The sequence below is a fragment of the Pagrus pagrus genome (assembly GCF_965226575.1).
Source record: "Pagrus pagrus genome assembly, chromosome: 21".
NCBI lineage: Eukaryota > Metazoa > Chordata > Actinopteri > Spariformes > Sparidae > Pagrus > Pagrus pagrus.
The window spans coordinates 19,610,245-19,634,673 of record NC_140208.1 but is presented as its reverse complement, the minus strand read 5'-3'; the positions used below and the strand labels follow the sequence as shown (position 1 = coordinate 19,634,673).

At 43.8% G+C, this 24,429-nt stretch overlaps 1 protein-coding gene across 1 annotated transcript; it reads left to right on the top strand.

The window, feature by feature from the left end:
- Positions 1-3,009: 3,009 nt before the first annotated feature.
- Positions 3,010-12,261, top strand: LOC311250847 (somatostatin receptor type 2-like). Its single transcript, XM_084342943.1, has 4 exons — positions 3,010-3,377; positions 6,606-7,199; positions 8,404-8,729; positions 10,498-12,261. Exons 2-4 carry the CDS (start codon positions 6,812-6,814, stop codon positions 10,927-10,929), a joined length of 1,146 nt encoding a protein of 381 aa, XP_084199069.1. The 5' UTR covers positions 3,010-3,377; positions 6,606-6,811; the 3' UTR covers positions 10,930-12,261.
- Positions 12,262-24,429: the final 12,168 nt, after the last annotated feature.

The window sequence follows — 24,429 nt, the reverse complement described above, 5'->3', positions numbered from 1 at the left end:
ATTGTGTCTCTGGAAGAGTTTCAAAACAAGCACGGCATCAAGGTTCTGCATTTTGCGGTCAGCTTCGCAATCAGTCACACTTTTGAGAAGTGTTTCCGTGGTTATTGTGCCGGGGGCCATGAAATGTATGGAAAGTCGGCTACAGGAAAGGAAAAAGAATAGCTCACGACAGGATAACAGGCGTTCGGCTGAATATATGTAAAAAAAAAAAGACATATTTGGGTTGACACTTCTCAAGCTGCTTAACTCTTCCAGAAACACCTTAAACAATATGTCAGGAGCACAACATCAGCAGCTGCAGTCCTCTGTCAGTGTCTGTCCTGGATCTGTTCAAACAGCTCTGATTGACCTCACAGCCCAAAGTACACAATCGTGGACATAACTGAGAAATAAAGCTTCTCGTCAGCTTTGTGCTGCTGACAAATTGCTTTTTTCTGCGTAGGTGAGGAGTCAAGAAAGACAAGGATGCGAGAAACTGACTGATCTCAGTTTTTGATCTTTATGCCTTATCTCAAATGGACCTTTACCCTTCAAGCTAGGCTTCATATTGACTTGGATGCGTGTCACAGTTGAAGGCCAAGAGGAGAGCTGTTGACCAGTGACATTCAAGGCTAATGCGTGTGTTTTCGTTGAGTGGAGAGCAAAGAGAAAGTCTGAGATTCATTATCCTGTGTATCAGCTGGTTAAAAGCCCTATCCGCTGTGTTTTCAAACATCCATGTATCTGAGAGAGATCATGGCCTAACAAATAGTACTGACAGTTCCAGCTCTGACTATTTTCATTTACTTTGTTGATTTTCCTACAGCAGTATATTCAATGGTTGGTGGTATTGAGCGGTAAGATCAATTTTAAAAGCTGGCGTTTCATTGAGATGAGCACTGACTTGCTAAACAAACACACAGCAAACTGACTAACTTCATTGGTGGGATGTAATGTTGCTTTAAACATGACAAAATTAATTCAACAGCATGAAATAAACTCTATTAACATATGAGATTAATGATAAAACCATTGGTTGCTCTCAGTGCTGTTTCTAAGAAACCTGGACCACATTTCCCACATAGACATTCAACCATTAGCAGCCATTTAAGCCATTGTCACACATTCACTGATGGTTGTTGGGAGTGGCATGATTTAGAAAATCTCCTATTTGTTCAAAATTCTTCACCAGAACTGATAAATATACATGAAACAGAAAATTGTGAGGCCACACTCAACAGGAGGTTAGCTTGGCATAGCATAAAGAAACAGCTTACCTTTGCTAAAATATAGCAAAATCAACGTACCAGCTCCGTAAGTTTAAAAATAATAAATTGTAACAGTTACAGAAAGTTGGAGGCAGTTTTATTTCTTGGCAGTAACTTCTTGGAGTCTCTGTTAGCTGCCTGAAGTGATACTTGGCATACCAAGTCAATGGAATAATGCAATATGACCCAATATATATCTAAACTGACCAAAGTGAAGACACTTAAGTTGAAGCTGCTCTTCACCTTGAAGGAAAAAAAATGTCACCTGTTGTGAGGCTTTGTGAGCCCACATTATAAATGCACAGAGACAAGGTAACGAAGGACAGAGACCGGAGGGAAATAACAGAAAGAACCTGAGCTCCTGCGAAGGCCGACTTCAGTCGAGCTACTGTTGTGGCCGTGCTCCGAGGCAAGAACTTGTAACCTCACTTACGTAGTAATGTAATTTACAGATTTCAACCCAAACCATGTTCTTTTCCTAACCAAGTAGTTTTGATGGTGAAACCTAACCAAACTGCAACCTTATCACAGCATTAACTGTGCAGCTATGTAACATACATAACCTGGGTCACGTACTTGAGCTAAGCTCCATATACTGTAGCAACACACAGACACAGTCCACAGACCCAGCTCAGCTACGGCTGATGTCTGCACGTTGGTTGTTTAAGGCCATATAAGTGGTCTTACAGGCATGAGTGAATAGACACAAAGCTGTTTATGTCTCTACAGACTGTGACCTTGCCGATCATATCAAAATGAAAGGCCTGCAGTTTGACTGCGTGCTTCAGTGACACACACAAAAGTGAACTCACCCAGAGAACTTGTTGACCTCGAACCACTGCACAGCAAACACACACCTGACTGCAAACTACGTGGATTTGAATTTCCACACAGAATAAGTGAAGACACAAGGCTCCCGCAAACCTTTCTTTTACTGAGCTTCCCTTTTTTGAGCAACTTCTGTCCCCCTGATGATTTTGGACATACTGTAAATAGAGCTATTAATCTTTGATAGAACCACAACATCCACGGTAATAATAGCAGCACTTTTGTGTTCCTAAGTTGAGAGAAGTGGCAGGACATTTTCTCATGAAGCTCTCCGCTGAGAGAGGTCATGGAAGATACCCGCCATCTGCACTTGCTTGATAACTCCTCCTTTATAAAGGACGGAAGAGGGACTGTTGGATCGGCCTCACGCTCCAGATCTGAGTGTCATCACTGTCACTAAGGAGAATCAGCACCATTGATTGAGAGCAGCTCGTGGAAGGCCTGGATACCACTTGAAATAATTGCAGTGGTGGTGGCTGATGGATTGGGATGGAGACAAGTCCGATTGCGGCAACATTCTGTGTCGCAGCTTTGGGTTTGTGTTTCCTTTTTTCTGCATCTTCTCTGCAAGAATCTCAATGTTTCTGATGCATCCGGAGGTCCAATGAAAACAACAATTTGTCACTGATAAGTTCAGGTAAGTGCAACATTAAATATTCTACATACACACTTGGTTTTATCTCGATACAACAGAATGATGTGGAACACTGTAATCTTTATGATACAAGGCACCAGGGAAAGAGCCAACTGCTATACGTGACTCAAAATCAGCAATCTGCAGGACACCGACGCACATAAGGTGACGCGCTTCTCTCTCCCTCTCCCTCTCTCTCCCTCTCCCTCTCTCCTTCTCTCTATCTGTCTCTCTCTCTCTTTCTCTCTCCCCGTCTCTCTCCCTCCGGTGCAGTCGTGCGTCCTGCCGCTCTGACCGACTTGTCGCGCAGGCTTCGGTGCCAAGACCGGCTGGATGCAGCGCACTGTGAGCGCGCTACGGCGTTTGTGAAGACGCGGTCTGCCAAACTTACGGTTCACAAACGCGGAGTATTTCTTGGAGGTAAAAAAAAAAAAATGACCTGAGAGACGCTGATAGTTTAATCACCGGCTCTGGTGAAGGCGGCGAGTGGGCGCTTGTTCGCCAGCGTCGTGCGTAACCCTGGGAGAGCAGGTGGATGGAGAGGCTGGCGGGATGCAGCTGTCCAGCAGGTCAGCGCCGCTTCGGAGCGGCCGGACTCCGTGTTTCTGTGTTGACGGACACCTTGCCACGGTGGACTTGATGTGAGGGGCGAAGTTTGCTGTTTAAAAGTAAGTGATGTTTTAGGGGGAAATATTGAGAAATAAAAATGTAGTGGTGATTTTGAGTGGAGCTTATTAAATTTGTCCTCATCCATGGGTATTTCTGCGTGGACTTTGGCATGCTTTTGCGCGCTGTAGTGAAATCCTACAGCTCTACGTGTCTGTTAAAAGTTACATTCTTATCAAATATATCATGAAATCGTGCCAAATCGTGGCGCAGCGGTTTGGCACATAAAATGTAACCATAAAAAACGTGTTTTTACGCGCATTCTAAGATCAGTTTCTGTAGATCGGTTGGTCCATCAGCTCAGCATAAAAAAAAACTAAAAAAAAACTGAAACAGGTGCAACTCAACTGGAGAAACGTGTAATCATATGAGTCCACGGGAAGGAACTGGCCAGAGGGGATGTCACGGGGTCCTTCTTTCAATTAAAGGGTCAAAGGTTTGATGCCTACAGCAGCCATTTTATGTCTCAGTGCCCTTGAGAAGAAAGATAACCCAACCTGCCCACTATTGGATGAGAATTTCCACCTCTCTGTGAATTAAATGAGTCTCCTGGTGAGCTGGACATTTGTCACACACTGCCAGCAGGTGAGTGTGAGGCTGCCTGGAGCCGGTCTTCTTCCCCTGGCATCACTTCATCTTTTCACACAGTCAGAGATGAGCTGAAATACAGCTCATGACATCCACCGGGCATTTTATATTGTTTTATTAGTCCCAAGTAGCCTGTTAGATTTTCTTCCTTTGTGAGAGTTTTAATAGACCACTAAATCCCCCTTTTGCACATATTAACACAATTACCCTGCTTTATAATTAAACTACAAGATACCCAACAATACTGACACTCATACAGTAATTAGTCTACGCCTCCTGCTAGCAAATAACAATGTAAATCCTTTCATTAGTGGATGTATTATTAGAGCTGACTGCTCTTCTGCACACTTTTCCCTGCAGCGCTCTCACTCACGCGAACACACAAGCACACATGTCCATAATGGATCCGTTGACATCTCTTTGTAAAGGCTGATACAGGTTGTATTTGTGGATTTTGCACTTTAAGTATCAATCCTTAAGATTTTTACCAAATCACATTCTATTTCTTATAATATTTACTGTCAACATTCATTTAAAATTAATCATTCAATGTCATTTAATTCAGTTAATATATAAAGTATAGTAGTTTTACATTTTTCAGTGGCAGGGTCCGCCATTCCTGCTAATACCACAGATGCTGCCAAAGCAACCAGCAGTTAAATCTAAAGAATGATATTTTTTAAATTTGACCATATCCACATTGATATTAAGATTGATTAAGATTAAGAGAATACAGTGTGCCTGCCGTGTCATTCCTCTCGCATGGTCGAGAAAACTAAAACAGGTAGACAGCCCTTTAAAATCTGAGATGTTTTAGGCTGGCACAGTTCCATTGCAGATATTAGAGACTGCCTCCATTGCAGCGCTCTGTGTCAAGCACTCAATATGGAACAAACTGATGGTTAGTGTGTGCAGCCATGTGACAGTAGATGAACCTCCGGTGTTTTAGAGGTGATTGGCCTCAATGGGAATCGTATTGGCAAGACGCAACATTGCTGAAACTGGTTAACAAATCCTATCAGTGGCAATTATTGGCACAGAAAGATTGTTTTTGTTTTAAAAACTCAAAAACCTTTGGGTTTTCTAGTCTGACAGGCAGACAAAATAGTTTAAAGACATCTCTTTTGGCTCTGGTAATTACTGATGGGCATTTGGGTTGGTTTTTAGCATTTTATGAAATAATGAACTTATCAAGGAAAAACACCAGATAAGTAAAACATGACAAGAATCCTCAGTAGTCGAACACTTGCATGCACATCCCTGTGTATCATCCCTCCGTGTTAACAAGTAATTGTACCAAACCTTTTCTCTCAACACCCCTCATTAGCACAAAGCGGACTGTCCAAAGAGGACCCACATGTGACGATCACATGCAATTCAGGTGAATTATGAAAGCAGGAACTGGACTATTGTCCCCAGCTGCTGTCACTGTAGGTGGGAGAGTGAGTGATCCTGCCACAGTGTCAGAGCTGTTTGTCCCCGAGATCAATTGAATAAACATTTGTCTTCGGCAGCACAGTGCCCTCGTCGTTCTCTCGCTCAGGCGTACCTTTTTACATGTATGCATACGTGGGGGAGGCACGCTCGCTGACACTCACATATGCACAGTCCTGAACTGGACTGCGGGTTTAGTTTAACAATAGGTGGGTTTATATTCTGGACTGAGTAGGGAACCGAGAAAAGAGCTCCATAAGACCTAGGGCTGGGTGATATGACCAAAATCTAATATCCTGCTATAGGTTGATTTATACCAAGATCACTTGTCAAACTTTCATACACAAAGTATGAAAGTTTGACAAGTTTGTGAGAGAAGAAGCCACTCCCTTAGGCATGAGGTCCTGGTTTGACTAGGCTGGTTGGTGTCCATGTCCTGGAATCACCCTGTTCTGCTTCACGTTCACTGTCCACCATGTTTGTTTTGGCTGCATCCATGCCGTGCGGAAGAACACAAAGCGTCATCCAAATACGAGTTTTGTTGGAAAGACATAGTATGCTGAGTGTTAATTGGCCTTTAGAGCCTCCCCATGGGGATGGCATCCAACGTAACTAAACCAGTAATAAAACCAGATGAGATCCAGCTAAGATTATGAGATTGTATCTAAATATGGCTATATATTGGATGTTGTGCTGAATGTTTGAGTCACCCAAGCCTGCACAATTTTGTGAAATTTTATATAGGTACCTTTCTCCACGCAAAAGTGCAAATCATTGTCAGTTTTGTGTGTTTGGGTTGCGTTTTGTCTGATATCCTGGTGGTTGCTGGCTGAGGAACAACCAAAAAACTAAATATTTTTGGGTTTGCGTCTCACCTATGACCCTCTCTTGTGTCTTTCCCTGCTGTGTTTCTCAAATGAAGGAGATAATGATCAAAAGTTATTTTTAGAGAGCTGCGCATCATGCAAAATGCTTGCTGTGAAGGGAATAGAGTGTTGAGGATAATCAAGGAGAGGAAAAATATCTGGATTATTGTTTGGAGACAATATATGACATGTTACTCTGACTGAAGGTGTGAAAGCAGTTATATAATATAACCTTGTAACTGTTGCCATGGATCTTGACAGACTATTCTTATTATTTGCCAAAGGAAATACTGTTCCACAGCCATACTTACTGTTCTTTCACTCTGTTGTCTCGTTCTGCAGATCTATCTTGCTCTTTTGCTGTTTCTCCACTGCTGGGATGTGATTCTTGAGGATCCTCGTTAATGAAAATCCCCTGTCATCCCAATCCCCAGGAGCCCTGACCCCAACACCCCAAAGTCTCCAATTCCCAGTACCCAAGGGTTCTTAGAATTTACCACATCGCACTCTTCAGACACTTTAGGTTCCCTAAACCCCTCTCAGCCACCATGGCCTTGGATCAGTGGCCCTTTCTCCCCACTTCCCCCAACATCTCCATCCCAGAGCCCCTCCTGTACGACAGCTACATCCAGGGGAATGAGTCGGACCTGGACCTGAACGTCACAGAGACCAGGGAGCGTCACCAGGACAAGACCAGCTCGGTGGTCATCACCTTCATCTACTTCATGGTATGCGCCGTGGGGCTCTGCGGCAACACCTTGGTCATATATGTTATCCTTCGCTACGCCAAAATGAAGACGGTGACCAACATCTACATCCTGAATCTGGCTGTGGCAGATGTTCTGTGCATGATGAGCCTGCCGTTTATCGCCCTGCAGCTGGCACTGGTGCACTGGCCCTTTGGAGAGGTGCTTTGCAGGGTGATCATGACTGTCGGTAAGTGTCGAGCAGACGCCTAATGGTGCACTTAGTTTTACTGGGCAAAGAAACACTTTTGTCTGCTATAGTTGCTGTTTAAAGAAAACCTTTATACAACTCTACTTGAAATGTTAAAGGTAAAGTTCACCCAAAAATCAAAGTTCATTTTTTGTTCACCCCTAAGTTGGAGTTGTGTAATCCAAAAAAACATTCCTGGAGCTTCACACAAAAAAATAAAAATAATAAAACATAAAATGGCTCCATACAGCTTGTCCTGTGTAATCCAAGTTTCTAGAAACCAGAAGATCCCAAATAGATTTGAAAGGACGTTCTTTACACCCTTGACGCGCAACCAAGCTTGGGCACCCATCAATTTGGGATCTCTGGGCTTCAAGAGACTTGGATTACACAGGACGAGCTGTATGGAGCCTTTTTTATTTTGTTTTAGGTGTTTTTTTACATTTTAAGTGTAAGTCCCCATCTGCCACGGTTGTTTAGGAAAATGCTGCAAAGCTGTTTTGCTGTGAAGCTCCAGAAATGTTTTGTGGACTACAAAACCTGACCTGAGTTTTAATCTTAATGGGGCTGAGTAGATAATCACTGAATTTTCATTTTAAGGTGAACTTTTCTTTCACAAATTAAAATGTTGTTTTTTTTTCAACATCTTTGAAATGTATTTGTCTGAAAGGAATAGTTTGAGATATCTGGAAATACTCACTTTTTTGCCAAAAGTTAGATTAGAAGATTTTATTTGTCCACCAGATATAATGCAGAGATACATAAGCTTAGCTTAGGAAAAGACTGGGAGCAGTAGGAAATGCTAGCCTAGCTCTGCAGTTCAAAGGTTAAAAAAACAAAATCAGTCTACCAGCACTTTGTTTTGAATTAAAATTAAGATTTATTAACAAATTGTACCTTTTTTAAAAAAGTTGTCACTTTAATTGGTGAGCTTCACAGATGCTGGTAGATGGATTTTTTTAAAACTTTGGACAGAGCCATTTCACCATGTTTCCTCTCTTTGTGCTAAGCTAAGCTAACCGTCTCCTGGCTGTATTTTCGAACAGTGTTCGTCATCCTAGCTGTCTTACTGACAGCCTATATTACACTTAATGTGTCTCCTGTTTTAATGAAGGAAACACACATTTACTTTTACTGCTGCTTAATAGATATCCTCACCTTACCTTCTCCATTCCTCCGCTCTCTCTCCTCTACCTCCTTCCAGATTCCCTCAATCAGTTCACCAGCATCTTCTGTCTGATGGTGATGAGCATTGATCGATACTTGGCTGTCGTCCACCCTATTAAATCCACAAGATGGCGGAAGCCCCGCATTGCCAAGCTTATTAACCTGACAGTATGGGGTGTGTCGCTGTTGGTCATCCTTCCCACTATGATCTTCAGCGGCCTGAACAAGGTTCCAGTATGTATGATCGTGTGGCCGGAGCCCCAGGATGTCTATTACAAAGCTTTCATATTCTACACCTTCTTCATTGGATTCTTCCTGCCACTGGCAGTCATATGTCTTTGCTACCTGCTCATTATAGTCAAGGTAAGAGCCCGCCTCTACCGGGGCTGCCAACATGTCAATCAGTATCTGTGAAGTGGGTGCATTTTATGAGTTGGCCTTCTGTCACATTACCCACTGCGGGGGTCGGGGTAATCACTTCTCAATCCCTTAGGAATTTTCAGCAGCCAATTTCACCACTTTAAAGCATTCACGGTGAAAAGCCAAATCAATAACCATGGTCGGTGATTAATTTGTATGGTCGATCAGCGCTAGCCTGAAACGGGAGACCAAACCTATTCTGGGTATCAGCAGGTCTTCCCAAAGAAAATTGTTAATTTCACAGACTGTTTTCCTGCATTCTAGTGAATTTATGGAGTAATTTTGTGGAAGAAATGTGGAGTCGGGTGGATAGGGGAGAAGGGGGCATTGAAAAATAGGAGTCTCAGGAGATTCTGGAGGGTTGGCAAGTTGTTCTACAAACAAATAGATTGAAAAAGAAAAGGCAGCAGATCCTGCAGGGTAATTTCGTCCAGAAACACAAACAACAAGCATTTATTAAACTAGAAAGCCAGCCCAGAAATAAAAGCAAAGGGAAAGACTCCTTTTAACTATTTTGTTTGGATTAATCACATTGTTTTTGTTGATTATGTTAGGTGTGCTTTCACACATATTGCACTGGCAATTATTCATTTGATACCTTGCAGCTCAATTAAGCTGTTACCCAATGGTACTGTCTGATAACTAAGAGCTAGATGAAATTGTAAATAATAACGCATGGTGCATTATTGTAGCTTAATGCATTCATTAGGTGCTGGCACACATATATGGTTTAAAAGCAAACTTCCTTTTGTGAATCTTTTAAATTCCTGACTGACTGAAATGTTTTGATTCCCTCTGACTCTGAAACAAGGCTGTTAGCCAGCTGGCATTTAATGATTGGTTACAGTTCTAACATTCAAGCCTTAAAAGCATGTTAATGAAAAACATTTTTAAATCTGTGCCCTTGGTTCGTAAAGGGATAGTTCAGTGTTTCGCACAGAATGCGGAAAACACACACCTTGCGTTTTAGATTTGATACCCCCCCAGGGGGTATAAAATGCAATTAGATGCTTGTACAAAACAACAGCATTAGTGGGCCTAGATCCAATAAAAGAGTTCGCATCACAATCAGTATGTGTAGAAGGGATGTAATACCAGAGAACATCTCTCTCTCTTTCTGTTTTTCTCTGTAGAGCATGTGTGAATGTCAGTAGACAGGAGGGGGAAAGCGAGGGGCAGATTGTCCACTTGTTAATCGATGGATAAAAAAAAATCAAAGTAAAAAATGCCATGATGGGTCTCTAGTTAAAATATAGCTTGGCGGCCTGCCTAAGTAAAGTCTGTGTGGGAAACTTAGGTACTTACTGTACACTTATTTGCTTTCTTGCCAAGACTTAGATGAGTACACAGTACCTGTCCTCTATAAGGACTATAAGGCTATAGCCAGCGGCTGTTTAGCTAAGCTTAGCATCAGCATGTCTAATGCTCACTAATCAACATATTTTATCATTTGTTTTTGCACTTCACTTTGGTATTGGATTTTTCTTTTTTTACCTTTGGACGGAGCCAGCCTATCCGTTTTCAGACTATGCTAAGTTAAGATAGCTCTACAAGACAGATATTAGAGTGGTATCAATCTTTTCATTTAACTCTTGGCAAAGATTTTAATGTTCCCTTACATATTGAGCAGTGTGTGGGCCTAAGGGTAATCCCTTACTGTGCTTTTATATTTGGGAGATTTTACACCACTGACAGTTCATTCCTCTCCCAGGTTAAATCGAGTGGCATACGAGTGGGTTCCACCAAGCGCAAGCGCTCTGAGCGTAAGGTGACACGCATGGTGTCCATCGTGGTGGCGGTGTTCGTCCTCTGCTGGCTGCCTTTCTACATCTTCAACGTCACCTCCGTCACCGGCTCCATCATACCGACCTCTGCCGTGAAGAGCACCTTTGACTTTGTCGTGGTGCTCGGCTACGCCAACAGCTGCGCCAACCCCATCCTGTACGCCTTCCTGTCGGACAACTTCAAGAAGAGCTTTCAGAACGTTCTGTGCCTGAAAAAGGTGGCGGGCCTGGACGAGATAGAGCGCAGCGACAGCAGGGCGGACAGGAGCAGGATGGCTAACGATGCTGCGATAATCAACGCCAACTTGGAGACTCACAACGCCGCCCTGCTCAACGGCGAGCTGCAGACGAGCATCTGAGGGCGAAAGAGCGGCAGTCACATCCAGCGGTGCATGGGGCCTTCAGACTAATGGGTCGCCAGTGCACTGCTAGTGACCCCTGTTCAGAGATGCGGGGGCAGGAGGATGATGTAATGAATGCTGCTCATGGACGTCAACACATGAACAAAGTCTAAGTGAAAAATAAACAATTTCCTAAGGGTTTCCAGAGGTCAGGGAAAGTACACTGACTCCAGCGCCAACTTCTTGATATTTGGGTTAATGAGACAACTTGAGCTGGTTTGCCCTGAGGAGGAGCAAAAAATGGGTCTTGACTGGAGTGATTCCAACACTATAGAGACAAGTGATGTCGAAATCAAACTTAAATAAGCTGTTCATGCTTGCAAGATTGAGGTTTCTATAGAGTTGTCAGACAGAATGCAGACTGATCCAAAATAAAGCCAAGACGCGGGGCGGAGAGTGAATTGCTTTGGACCCACTGGAGAATATCAGGGCTAGCTCATCCATGGATTTTTCTGAATGTGGAAATACTGCTGAAGAAACTGCCCGAACATGTCAGCAGAAAACAGCCAAGCACTGTGAGTCTGTAGAGAAAAAATCAACAAACCGCAACCCTGAATTGTTCCGTGCTCATGTTTTATTCATACCAGCTGATTGGTCTGCTCTTACATAACAGGGCAACAAAAAGGCAATGCCCTACTAAAATGACGTCTTATTTTCAGGCAAAGGAAGGATGCCCTTTCCACTCTCTAGCTGGCATCTCGGCAAGAAGAGGTGCATTGATGCATAAACTCTGGTTTTAACATCCTGGATTATTGATTAAGTGGAAGGATAGGGAAACCTCTCTGCAGTCGTTCTGACCTTGCTCGCTTTAAAACAGCTTGACTTTGTAAATACAAAATGGTATCCTGTCAATCTCCGGGGGAAAGTTTCGCATGTGGACGACTCCGTGTTCTAAAATGAACGGCTGAAGAGATTTCAAAGGCAATCCCTGCTGTAAAAACTGTATTGTTGTAATGCATCAAACACAGCTCTTTAATCATGTTTGTAAAAACCATCACATGTACTTTACACTTTCTTGTATTCTGGTCTTAATTGTTGCTCCCTGTGCCAGCAGTGCCATTGTAAGGAGCCCGTTTCTACTTGTAAAGTGCTGTGTTTTGCTGATGTAAGATTACCTCCTGAGTTCATGTTCACATCTACTTCAGCCAGCGTGTGCTTGCAAAAAACGGCTAACTTTTGCAGAAGGCAGGGAAATTTGTCATGTCGTCAAAGAGGGAGGGAGAGAGGGGGATAAGGAGACACAGAGAAGAGATTCAACCAACTAATGCTTGTGTATGCATTGTATCTGTAGCGCCTGTAGTCTTAACTGGCTAGTAACAACAATAACACTACATTCAGCTAGGTTCGATAGAGTTGGTAGTAGTGAAACAATTTATTGTCACAGTAGTAAACATTGCAAAAATGAAACAAAACACAAAAAATAGAGCTCTCTGTATTTAAAGAAAATAATAAAAAAATAAAAAGTTCAAAGAAAATTGTCCATCCTTCTATTGAAGGTCAGAGTTCAATGTTCAATTGTGTTTATGTTCTGTGTAATGTTCAGTCCAAATGTTCTTACTACCCGGGTAGATTTGTGTATGTGTTCTTATCTGTGTGAAGTGAAACGATATCTCGGCTCCTCGGATTGGGTCTACAGCTGGCCAGGCTGGACCCGCTCCGTCTAAATCTCTCGCTGGATTGGCTCGCCACCGAAACCTCCTGTCTCGGAATTCTGGATCTGGGGTCCTAATCCGTCGAAGCACAAAAAACCAGTCTACACAAAGAGTGTAGAACAAATAATCATTACTTCCTATTCAACTGACATCCTTCTACTTTCACTTTCACTCTACTTCTTCACACTTATACCCAAATAAAGGATACACAGTATTTATCTTTTAACCATAGCATTTTATCTCTTTTTAACCATAAAGTTACAGTATAAACTCTAAACAGTATGAATTATTTTGAGTAGAATACATATTAAACCAATTGTAGTACAAAAACACTCAACACATTAATTCCAATGACCAGAAAAATAATTAACATGACCTGGTATCATTTAACCACACTTCTGTACCATAGCTGCATGTATTTCTCGTCATGACTCTCAGTAAAGCTCATTAGCTTGACCAGCTAGTACCACATTAGCTTAGATAGCTTCACCATTAGCATTTACATCACATTCAACAGGTAACACCTGGAATTAGCATAGCGGCGGTTAGCCGCGATTAGCTTAGAGCGCTTAGCGTTAGCTTCGCGCTAGTCACTAGCAATCTTTTTACAGCTCGCTTTCAATGCACACATTAATACAGCAGGTCTACCGGAGCAGGTCTAAAACATCAACAAAACATATCATGGACTTAGCATGGACTCCGACTGGTTTTTATGAACTCACTTCAGTCATAGGAATTCTCTCTATCAATGCTAATACCCACAACTAGCCTGAGGCTTGCTAAGCAACATAGCATTTTCTTACCGGAGTTCTCTGGGACACTTAACACGGTGAACTCGGTCTCCCTCTCCTTCACACAAACTCGTAACGACACTTCCTAATGAACAGAAGACTTATGAAGGTTTTGCTCGAGAGTTACTGATGTTTTATCGTGGTTTTGTTCACTTTACATACCCCGGTCCTTCTGCTCGGTACATGTGCGACCGCTCTGCTCGGTGTCTCAGCTTGGTCTAAAATGACGGACGGGTAAGACTGTGCAGGTCACAGGTCACGTCGAGATCACGTTCAACGCGTCCATGGTTACTCGTAGGGTGAGGGTGCCACCATGTGGGCAAACGGGGGTACTGTATTTAAACTACAAATACTGGTTTAGTAACCATGTGGGTTACACCCTCCCCTCTTGAATCTGCATGAGTCCCTTCATGAGCTGGTCTCTCAATCACATGGAGGTTGTCGTAGTTACTGATAATGTCTAATGCTTGATTAAAGCTCTGTAAGATGTTCTGTGCAAAAGACACTAAGGGTTTCCCCAACTGAATGTACTGAAAACGATCAGGGGCTTGCCGTGACCTTTCTGACCTCCGTGTTGAGTCAGGGGGGTTTCCTCCTGTTTCACTTTCACTTTCTGTTTCTTTGTCAGACTGGGGTGCCTGAGTGGGGTTCGGCTCAGCACCTTGTAGAACCTCTACAGTCCCTTCACCTGCAGGGTTCTCCTCGTCAGTTCCATTTGTTTTGTCCTGTTCCGTTCCTTTTGTCATATCCGATTTGTTTGTCATATTCATTTCAGTTGTCTCATCCGGTTCAGGTGTCACATCCAGTTTGTTTGTCATATCCATTTCAGTTGTCTCATCCGGTTCAGGTGTCACGTCCTGTTGTGTACTGTCCTCTCCAGCAGGGGACTGCTCAACCATGACCTCAGGCTCCTCTCCTTCTACCAACTCGGGGGGTGTTTCAACAGGTGCAGCAAGGAGATTGCTGTTTTCAGGACCAACCTGAGGCTGGGGGGTCAAGGGTACCAAAGGCAAGGCCGGCAGACCGCCACGCTCTGGGGTTGCATTGGGTTTCTGCCTCGGGATTTCACAGACTTGTGTGAATCTCTTCTCAGGAACAACAGGGGAGAGATCAGGATAGATGAGGAAGTCGTCATCGGACTCTGAGTGTTCCCCCAAGAGTTGTGGGTGACTCTGTCTTGTCCTTGGCTTGCGAACCTTAGGCTTGACTGGTTCAGGTTCCTCCTCTTCTGAGAGGTCACCGCAAGCAAGTAGCAAGTCCCTATGTAGAGTTCGGATGGGACCGTCCCCGTTGATGGACTGTACTTTGTAGACAGGTAGGTCTCCCACTTTTTCCAGAACCTTGTACATAGTGGACTCCCACTTGTCCGCAAGTTTGTGTTTACCTCGGAACCTCAGATTCTTGACCAAGACTTGGTCTCCTTCCTCGAGTGTTGACTCTCGGACTGCTTTATCAAAGCGACGCTTGTTTCTGTCAGCAACCTTTTGTGAATTTCTGATGGCAATCTGATAACTCTCCTCCAAGCGTGCTTTTAGTTGTTTCACGTACTGAGAATGGGACTTGGGGGAGCCATCTTTCACAGGTAAGCAGAAGGCGATATCAACAGGTAAACGGGGTTGACGTCCAAACATCAATTCGTATGGACTGTACCCTGTGACGTCGCTCTTGGTGCAGTTGTAGGCATGCGTGAGTGGTTTTACGAAATCTCGCCAATGACTCTTTTCTTTGTCTTTTAGGGTTCCCAGCATGCCTAAGAGGGTTCGATTAAACCTCTCTACGGGGTTTCCCCTTGGGTGATAGGGCGTAGTGCGCACCTTGGTGATGCCTGCTAGGGCGCAGAGTTCTTTGATGAGTTGGGACTCGAAGTCCCTGCCCTGATCACTCAGCAGCCGCTCAGGAAAGCCGTAGTGCACGAAGAACTGCTCCCAAAGAGTTTTGGCGACCGTTGTTGCCTTCTGGTCCTTGGTCGGAATGGCGACAGCATATTTGGTAAAATGGTCTGTGATGACCAATATGTCTTTTGTATTGTGACTGTCGGGCTCAAGAGATAAGTAGTCAATGCACACCAATTCCATGGGGCGAGTTGTATGGATGTTCATGAGAGGCGCTGATCTTTCTGGTTGCGTCTTCCTTCTGACACAACGTCCGCATGACTTAATCTTTTTCTCCACATCCGCAGCCATTCTCGGCCAATAGAACCTTGTTCTAACCAAGTCCAGGGTCCTATCCAGACCCATGTGTCCCATATCCTCATGTAAGGACTTGAGAATGGTAACACGAAGAGACGCGGGAGCAACGAACTGGTAAGTGACATCGTCTCCAGATTGACGTGCTCTGTACAACAGACCATTCCTCATCTCCAACCTTTTCCTTTCTTTGAGCATCAGCCTGAGCTCCGGAGAGTCGGGAACCAGGCTGGTCTCATCTCCATCCTCCAAGAATTGGATAACCTGTCCAATGATCGGGTCGGACCTTTGATGTTGCCGTAGTTCCTCTGAACTGTAGGTAGGTATGGTAGAAGAGCCTAACACATCATTTCCGTAGGTGTCCGGAACAGCATCAGGATGGATAGCGAGGGACTCGACCAAAGTGATGGAAGGTAAGTCAGAGTCTGCCTCGCTAAGAAGACGGTGTTGACAGACAACAGCGACTGCGTCTACAGGTAAGTCTTGTTGGTCGGAAGATGAGGAAAGATGATGTGACGTGAATCTTTTGATTCGCTCTTTCTCTTCAAGAGATGCAGGATCGTCAGCCAAACTGTCATGCGGCCGTCGTGAGAGGCCGTCGGCGTCCTGGTTGCTCTTCCCAGCACGGTACTTTATGTTGAAGTCAAAGGTCGAAAGAGCTGCTAGCCAGCGATAACTGGCAGCGTCAAGTTTGGCGGACTTCAAAACATAAGTTAATGGATTGTTGTCCGTTATGACAGTGAAAGCGTTCCCATAGAGGTAGTCATGGAATTTCTCTACGATCGACCACTTGAGAGCGAGGAATTCAAGCTTATGGGCGGGATATCGCTTTTCACTGGATGAAAGACCTCTGCTCGCATAAGCGATGACTCGCATTTCGCCTTCCTGTTCTTGGTACAGGGCCGCCCCTAGACCGGAAGTGCTAGCGTCGGTGTGTAGCACGTATGCTAGTTTTGGGTCTGCGAAACCAAGGACAGGTGCGGAGGTAAGTTTTTCAATGATGACGTCAAATGCCTTTTGACAATCAGGTGTCCACCGTTCGTTGAAGGGTTCTTTGGGGTTGAAGTACCCTCCGGGGCGAGGTGTTCTGGGGCCCTTTCGATAAGGTGGGTAGCCGCCGGTGAGATCATTCAAGGGTCTGACTATTTTTGAATAGTCGCAGACAAAGCGGCGGTAATACCCCGCGAAGCCTAAAAAAGACTTGAGCTCGCCGAGGGTTTGAGGTCTGGGCCAGGTGCGGAGAGCGCTAACCTTGTCTGGGTCAGTCTCTACCCCTCTGCTCGAAACGATGTGGCCTAGATACCGCACTGAGCTCTGGAAGAAATGGCACTTTTTGGGTGAGAGTTTCAGGCCATTCTCTCTCAGCTGCTGGAGGACGTGCTTGAGCCGGACTTCATGCTCCTCTAACGTGCTGGAAAACACGATGATGTCATCTAAAAATACCAGTACTTCCTTCAGATTGATGGAACCCATGACTCTTTCCATAAGTCGTTGGAAGGTACTGGGGGCATTTGTGATACCTTGGGGCATGCGATTGAATTCGTAAAACCCCAACGGGCAAACAAAAGCGGTCTTGGACTTATCACGTTCCTCCATCTCTATTTGGTAATAGCCGGATTTTAGATCCATTACTGAAAACCATTTAGATCCGGCGAGAACTGAAAAGGCTTCCTCAAGATTGGGCAATGCATATGCGTCTCTGATTGTCAAGGAATTTAGCTTACGATAATCAATGCAAAGACGGACCTCTCCATTCTTTTTACGAACTACTACTATTGGGGAAGCGTAAGGGGACTCGGACTCACGAATCACTCCTGCGTCTAGCAATGTACGCAAATGCCTTCTCACCGCTTCGTAGTCGTTTGGGTGGATTGGTCGGGGTCTTTGTTTGAATGGTGTGTCGTCCTTCAGATTTATGTGGTGTTTCACTTTGGTTGCGTGCCCAAAATCATCCTCATCACAGGCAAAAACATCACGATACTCATACAAACTACTTGTTACTCTGTCCTTCCAGTCTTTTGGAAGGGGTGAATCGCCAAAGTCAATGGTGAACCCTGACTGGTCTGGTTTTTTGGCTGGTTTGGGGGTGCCAGCACAGCATTTCACAGGGTCAGCGGGTTTGTTTGAGTCAGGTAAGTTGTCATGGATCTCTTTGGGTGTGTGAAGCTCGGCAATGACACAGTTTGAAGGAAGTGTGACATCGTGCTCGTTCTCATTTCTCATCCATACAGACAGCTTGTGAGGATGGCAGCAGGGCAAGGTGACGAGGCAGCATTCTACAAACACCCCACCAGGTAAGGCGGAAGACTGAGGCTGCTCGACCATAACACAATCACTGGGGGTGTCAACCTTCACATACCCTTCTAAACAGACTCTCTCTTGAGCAAGTAAGACCTGCTGGACTTTACCATTTAGCTTAGCTAACCCTATTCTCCCTGTAGAGTTAACTGTGTTTCTGAGCTTGAGTACACGAATAATCTGCCTATAGCCATAAACAGAAGATAAGTCACTGGGGTTTCTATCAATACAATGTTCTTCATACAAAATGTCTAATGCATTTGTGCCAATGAGGACGGGTAAGTCACTGTTACTGCCGCGGTCTGGTACCACTAAGGCTAATGTAGAGATTTCAGGCTCAGCTTCAACAAATTCTCTGGGGAACTTAAGAGTGATGGGTACATAGCCTAAATAGGGGACATTCTGACCGTTAGCGCCCTCAACATCCAGGGCTTGGAAGGGCTGGATGGGGTGCTCTGACAGGTGAGTTCTGGAAAAGGAAGCGGTTACTGTGGTCACCTGGGACCCTGAGTCTAGGAGACACCTAGTGTTAACCCCTGACACACTGACATCTGCTACACATTTCTGCCCTACAAGACCTCGAGGGAGCTTAGCTTGGGGGTCTACTCTGTGTGAGCGAATGAATGTTTTTGTCCTAATTTTTGGGTTGGGACTATCATTCTCAGTTGCAGTTCCTGGTTGTCCCACAGCAGGAACTGCATTCAGTTTAAACTCTGTTCCCAGGCTTCTTGTTTTTGCTTTAGCTCTCTGCGCTTCTTTTCAACTAATTCAGGGTTTGCTTCATTGTTGCAGGAAGGCGCGATGTGGCCGTCCTCGCCACACCTGAAGCAGTACCATGGGCGGGGCTTCCTATTGATAAGTTTTGGTTCTGGAGAAAGCGATGGATTTCCTTCAGCAGGAGCTTTGGGCTTAGCCTTTTGTTTCCTACCTGGCTTAGCAGACGCTTGGTTTGATCTTAAGGAAGCTTCCAAGGAAGCTACTTGGGCTTGTAGCTTCGCCATTTGTTTTTCAAGCTTCTGTGGGTCAGAGGGGGTAACTGTTGCTTCATCATCAGTAGTGGCATAGTCCTCCACTGAGAGCGTGTGTGACTGTACTTTCATTCTGTTAGCCCCAAGGTGCTGCTTCATCCTGCTGGACTTGGCAGCTTGTCTGTCCTCCTCAGAGCGCACTGAAAGGAGTAACTCTGGAAAAGGAGGAGGGTTATTCTTCTTATGTTCGAGCTGAAGACTGGTAAGTAGACCATTACTCCAGCAGCCTCTACAGAACTGCTTAAGAAGCTGGCGGTCGGAATCACTAGCAGCTAACCCACCTCTTTTGATGACCTTACTCAAGATTGTCTGCAAGCGCTGCAAATAGCCAGAAGGCTTTTCTCCAGGATCTTGGTTTGTGTGTAAGAACTTCGCGAAAAGCTCATCACCATCATCAATGATACCATAAGCAGAGTCAAGAAGGGCAAGATACTCATGAGGAGATGCATTGGGCCCAAGGTGTTTCACAATGGCGGCTGCAGGCAGAAAGAGACTCTCAACCATTTTCCTGGTTGTGTGGGTAGCAGACATGGTGGGGTCTGCAAGGAAAAACTCAACGTTGCTGCGCCACGTGTCAAAATCTGACTCTGCACTGGGACAAGGGATTCTCCCTGAAAAGGGTCTGAGTCTGGTGTTGCCTTGATAGTGGTGGGGAAGATCACTGCTCTTGATGACATGCTCGACCACCACTTTTTGGATTTCTGGAGTGGAGAGATGCTCAGAAGGTAAGTGCTGGATTGGGACCTTGGGTGGGGATAAGGCCGCTGCATCTACCTCAACTGGGGATGCTTGAAGCTCAGGGGTAGTCCTACCAGGGGAGTGTGCAGGGCTGGCGTAGTGAGATCCCTGATTACTTCCTGATGCGGCAGGTTGAGTGGTCTGGGTTTTGGTGGATGCTTGGATCCTAGCCAGCTCATCTTCTAAAAGCTTTGCGAAATCTGCCCCACTTAGCTGAGCGACACCCTTCAGTTCACTTAGGTAGGTCTGAGTTAAGGTGGAACTTCTGTCTGCTGTGTACAGCTCTGACAAGAGCTCAATGTGGTGGACAGTGTCTGGGCTACTGGAGGGTCTATCAACAGGTAAGGTATCTTTAAGATGCTCAATAGCTTCACCAGAACTATACTCCACAATGGCTGAGTTCTGGAACTTAGCTTCTCTGCTGGTAACTTTAATAATCCTCTCAATCTTACCAAACTGTCCCAGGTACTCAAACACTTCATTGTCTACATCACAACCAGTTACACCACTAATTAGCAGTGCATTAGGTACTTTAACATTTTCCCTTGTAACAGTATCCATAGTTGGTTTTGGACCAAAATGGAAATTTATGCAAATCAAATAGCATCAATGCTTACAGAAACGTACAATAAATGTTACACTGTTAAACTTCACGCTCAAAAGAGTTAAACCAACTCCTGGCTGGCTCGCCAAGTTTTATGTAGCGCCTGTAGTCTTAACTGGCTAGTAACAACAATAACACTACATTCAGCTAGGTTCGATAGAGTTGGTAGTAGTGAAACAATTTATTGTCACAGTAGTAAACATTGCAAAAATGAAACAAAACACAAAAAATAGAGCTCTCTGTATTTAAAGAAAATAATAAAAAAATAAAAAGTTCAAAGAAAATTGTCCATCCTTCTATTGAAGGTCAGAGTTCAATGTTCAATTGTGTTTATGTTCTGTGTAATGTTCAGTCCAAATGTTCTTACTACCCGGGTAGATTTGTGTATGTGTTCTTATCTGTGTGAAGTGAAACGATATCTCGGCTCCTCGGATTGGGTCTACAGCTGGCCAGGCTGGACCCGCTCCGTCTAAATCTCTCGCTGGATTGGCTCGCCACCGAAACCTCCTGTCTCGGAATTCTGGATCTGGGGTCCTAATCCGTCGAAGCACAAAAAACCAGTCTACACAAAGAGTGTAGAACAAATAATCATTACTTCCTATTCAACTGACATCCTTCTACTTTCACTTTCACTCTACTTCTTCACACTTATACCCAAATAAAGGATACACAGTATTTATCTTTTAACCATAGCATTTTATCTCTTTTTAACCATAAAGTTACAGTATAAACTCTAAACAGTATGAATTATTTTGAGTAGAATACATATTAAACCAATTGTAGTACAAAAACACTCAACACATTAATTCCAATGACCAGAAAAATAATTAACATGACCTGGTATCATTTAACCACACTTCTGTACCATAGCTGCATGTATTTCTCGTCATGACTCTCAGTAAAGCTCATTAGCTTGACCAGCTAGTACCACATTAGCTTAGATAGCTTCACCATTAGCATTTACATCACATTCAACAGGTAACACCTGGAATTAGCATAGCGGCGGTTAGCCGCGATTAGCTTAGAGCGCTTAGCGTTAGCTTCGCGCTAGTCACTAGCAATCTTTTTACAGCTCGCTTTCAATGCACACATTAATACAGCAGGTCTACCGGAGCAGGTCTAAAACATCAACAAAACATATCATGGACTTAGCATGGACTCCGACTGGTTTTTATGAACTCACTTCAGTCATAGGAATTCTCTCTATCAATGCTAATACCCACAACTAGCCTGAGGCTTGCTAAGCAACATAGCATTTTCTTACCGGAGTTCTCTGGGACACTTAACACGGTGAACTCGGTCTCCCTCTCCTTCACACAAACTCGTAACGACACTTCCTAATGAACAGAAGACTTATGAAGGTTTTGCTCGAGAGTTACTGATGTTTTATCGTGGTTTTGTTCACTTTACATACCCCGGTCCTTCTGCTCGGTACATGTGCGACCGCTCTGCTCGGTGTCTCAGCTTGGTCTAAAATGACGGACGGGTAAGACTGTGCAGGTCACAGGTCACGTCGAGATCACGTTCAACGCGTCCATGGTTACTCGTAGGGTGAGGGTGCCACCATGTGGGCAAACGGGGGTACTGTATTTAAACTACAAATACTGGTTTAGTAACCATGTGGGTTACATATCTATAAGAAAAAAACACATGAATACAAAACTTGAGAGATTGTAGTAGGCAAGTATACTCCAGTGATTTTCTTTTGTACTTTGGGGGATTCACAAGAAACGGACTGTTAAATGGTCAAAATCGAAGCAGCAGGAGCCAAGAAATCCCAAATTTGGATCCTACACTTCCCATCAGAGGCTCCCAACTCTTAGCTGGTAACACAGACCTCCTGTTATACCATTGTAGTCTTGAAGCATCATCAGAGGTTATTTTAGCAGACTTATGAGCGCTCCTCCCAGAGCAACAGACAATACTATTCAACTGTTTTGTTTTGGGGCTGAATAGTAAACCTCATGAAGAGTAAACTGAACTATATGTGTAAAATTGGTGGAGTACCCCTTTAAAGAGCAAAAATAATACCTCAATTGAGCTTGAACTCACCCCATACATACTCAAAAAATAATCTAGCGTAGTTTATTTAAACAGGCTGTATAACATTCCCACCTAGGCCACTTATTGTTAATTAATTGTATTCTCATTTAACTGTATATCGAACAACACATAAAGCAAACTATTTACGTGACCTGGACTCATCTCGCTTCTCTCAGTGGCATTCAATACACCGAATGAACAGTGTAAAACAACCAGGCAACTAAAGTTAGTTGTATACAATTCACAGTAACCCTGTACTCCTTGTAACCCTGTAAGTTTAATTCCTTGTGATTAATGATAATGTCAAAACCATATTGTTTAATGAAAAAAATCAATCAGCGGAACATCGTAGAGTTTCACGTGTTTGTTGTTTTAGCCATATTCATGGTCTCCAACGAATTAACTGAAATAACTGATCCCATAACTTTCCATCCATGAGGTCAAAATTTTAATTTGTTCAATATTTTATGATGTTTTACATTTACTGCTTTTGTGGTAAATCGAAAATCTGCTAAACTAATGATGTTCTGTAGGCGCACCATGTCAGCACTGGAGAAAGGTCTGGCTGCACCAATTCTTGTTCTGGTCTAGGGAAAAAAAACGTTCTGCATAGAACCCTCCCTGCAAAGAAACGGTAACAGCTGCTAGCTTGTTTCAGTGCGTAACGTTAGTGTCCATTTTAAGATACCTTGTCATTTTCAGCCTGCAGGCTAGCTTGTTGGCTTGGAGGTAGCATAATTGTTGTTATTTCCTGTAGAGTATCCTGAACAGTTAAATGCAGATATAGAAGGGGAGGAGAATGCCGCCTCAAATCGGCGCAGCCAGGCTAGCTTCAGCTGTACTTTGTGTTTGGTGCTTGTTAGAAGATGTTAGCATGCTAACAACCTTAGTAAAGATGGTGCACACAGTAAACATACCTACCTTCTTAATATGTGCATGCATTGTGTGCATGTTAGCATATTGATGTTAGCATTGAGCTCAAGCTCAGCCAAAGAGCTGCTAGCAGCTATCAGTCATAGACATTACGCTCAAGGTGGGTAGCTCAAATGTTGCCACTGCTGTTGGTATCTGACAAATTGTTTCACTATCTCCAACTGAAGATAAGTGATAGTGAAAACCCAGAAGACAAAGGAACATTGGTCAATATTTCAAGACGGAACTACATATTTCATTCCCTTTTAGCTTCCATGAGACACCAGCTAACATTAGCATTCAACCACTTCCTAGCAAACATTGCTGTATAATAGTGTTAAACAATATGATAAGAAAGGCAGAAATTAAGTCTAAAATATTAACACACATCTTGGACACATACAGTACTATAAACATGGAAGTGAAAAGCACTGGATGTAATCGAACGGTAATGCTCGCTAGGAGGGTTGAATGCTAACGTTACCTGTTTTATTGGGGTCATCCCTATGTTCCCACAGCCCAATGGTTTGTTTTCTAAGAATTTTGGGTTAGGGAAGGGGGAGAGGTTAGGGTTAGAGAAAGGGAGGGGTTAGGTTTAGGAAAGGGGAAGTGGTTAGGGTTAGGGAAGGGGAAGTGGCTTTAGGGTAGGAACATAAGGCTTTGGGAAAACAGGCACACTCCCGTTTTATCGAAGCTAATGGGTTCACAAATATGTAGTTTTACTTTAAAGTATTGCCTGATGTCCTCATGGATTTTCAATATTAATAGTCTTTTCGGTTGCTGATCAATCAGGAAGTGGTGAAATGATAATGATTCAATGATTTCCTTTTATACAACTTGCAACCCAGAATACAGCAGCATAACATTAGCCCAGGCATTTGAGCTTCCCACCTGAGTCTGACCTATGGCAATGGTCTATTGCTGTGAATTGGAACATTTATTCATTGTTCAATATGATCTATACTAGGATGATTCGTGCAGTGACCCAAGCTTACCCCATTTGACATCAATTGCGACTTTTATAAACTAGCTTGCTGGTTAATTTGCTCGCTAAAACAATACCAGTTTGAGATAGTAGATAATTAGGCTGACTCCATTAAGCTACAGCTTCCTTGGTAAGTATGAGCCAAAGGAGCTACAACAAAGACCTTTATCAATTTGGAAAGCTTATCACTCCATTAATGCTGACTGAATGAGCCCATGTCC

Excerpts from the sequence above, each read along its gene's own strand:
- LOC311250847 (XM_084342943.1), top strand. The coding sequence starts at position 6,812 with ATGGCCTTGGATCAGTGGCCCTTTCTCCCCACTTCCCCCAACATCTCC. Across the intron at positions 7,200-8,403 it reads CAGGGTGATCATGACTGTCG|ATTCCCTCAATCAGTTCACC; the intron begins GTAAGTGTCGAG and ends ACCTCCTTCCAG. Across the intron at positions 8,730-10,497 it reads ACCTGCTCATTATAGTCAAG|GTTAAATCGAGTGGCATACG; the intron begins GTAAGAGCCCGC and ends TTCCTCTCCCAG.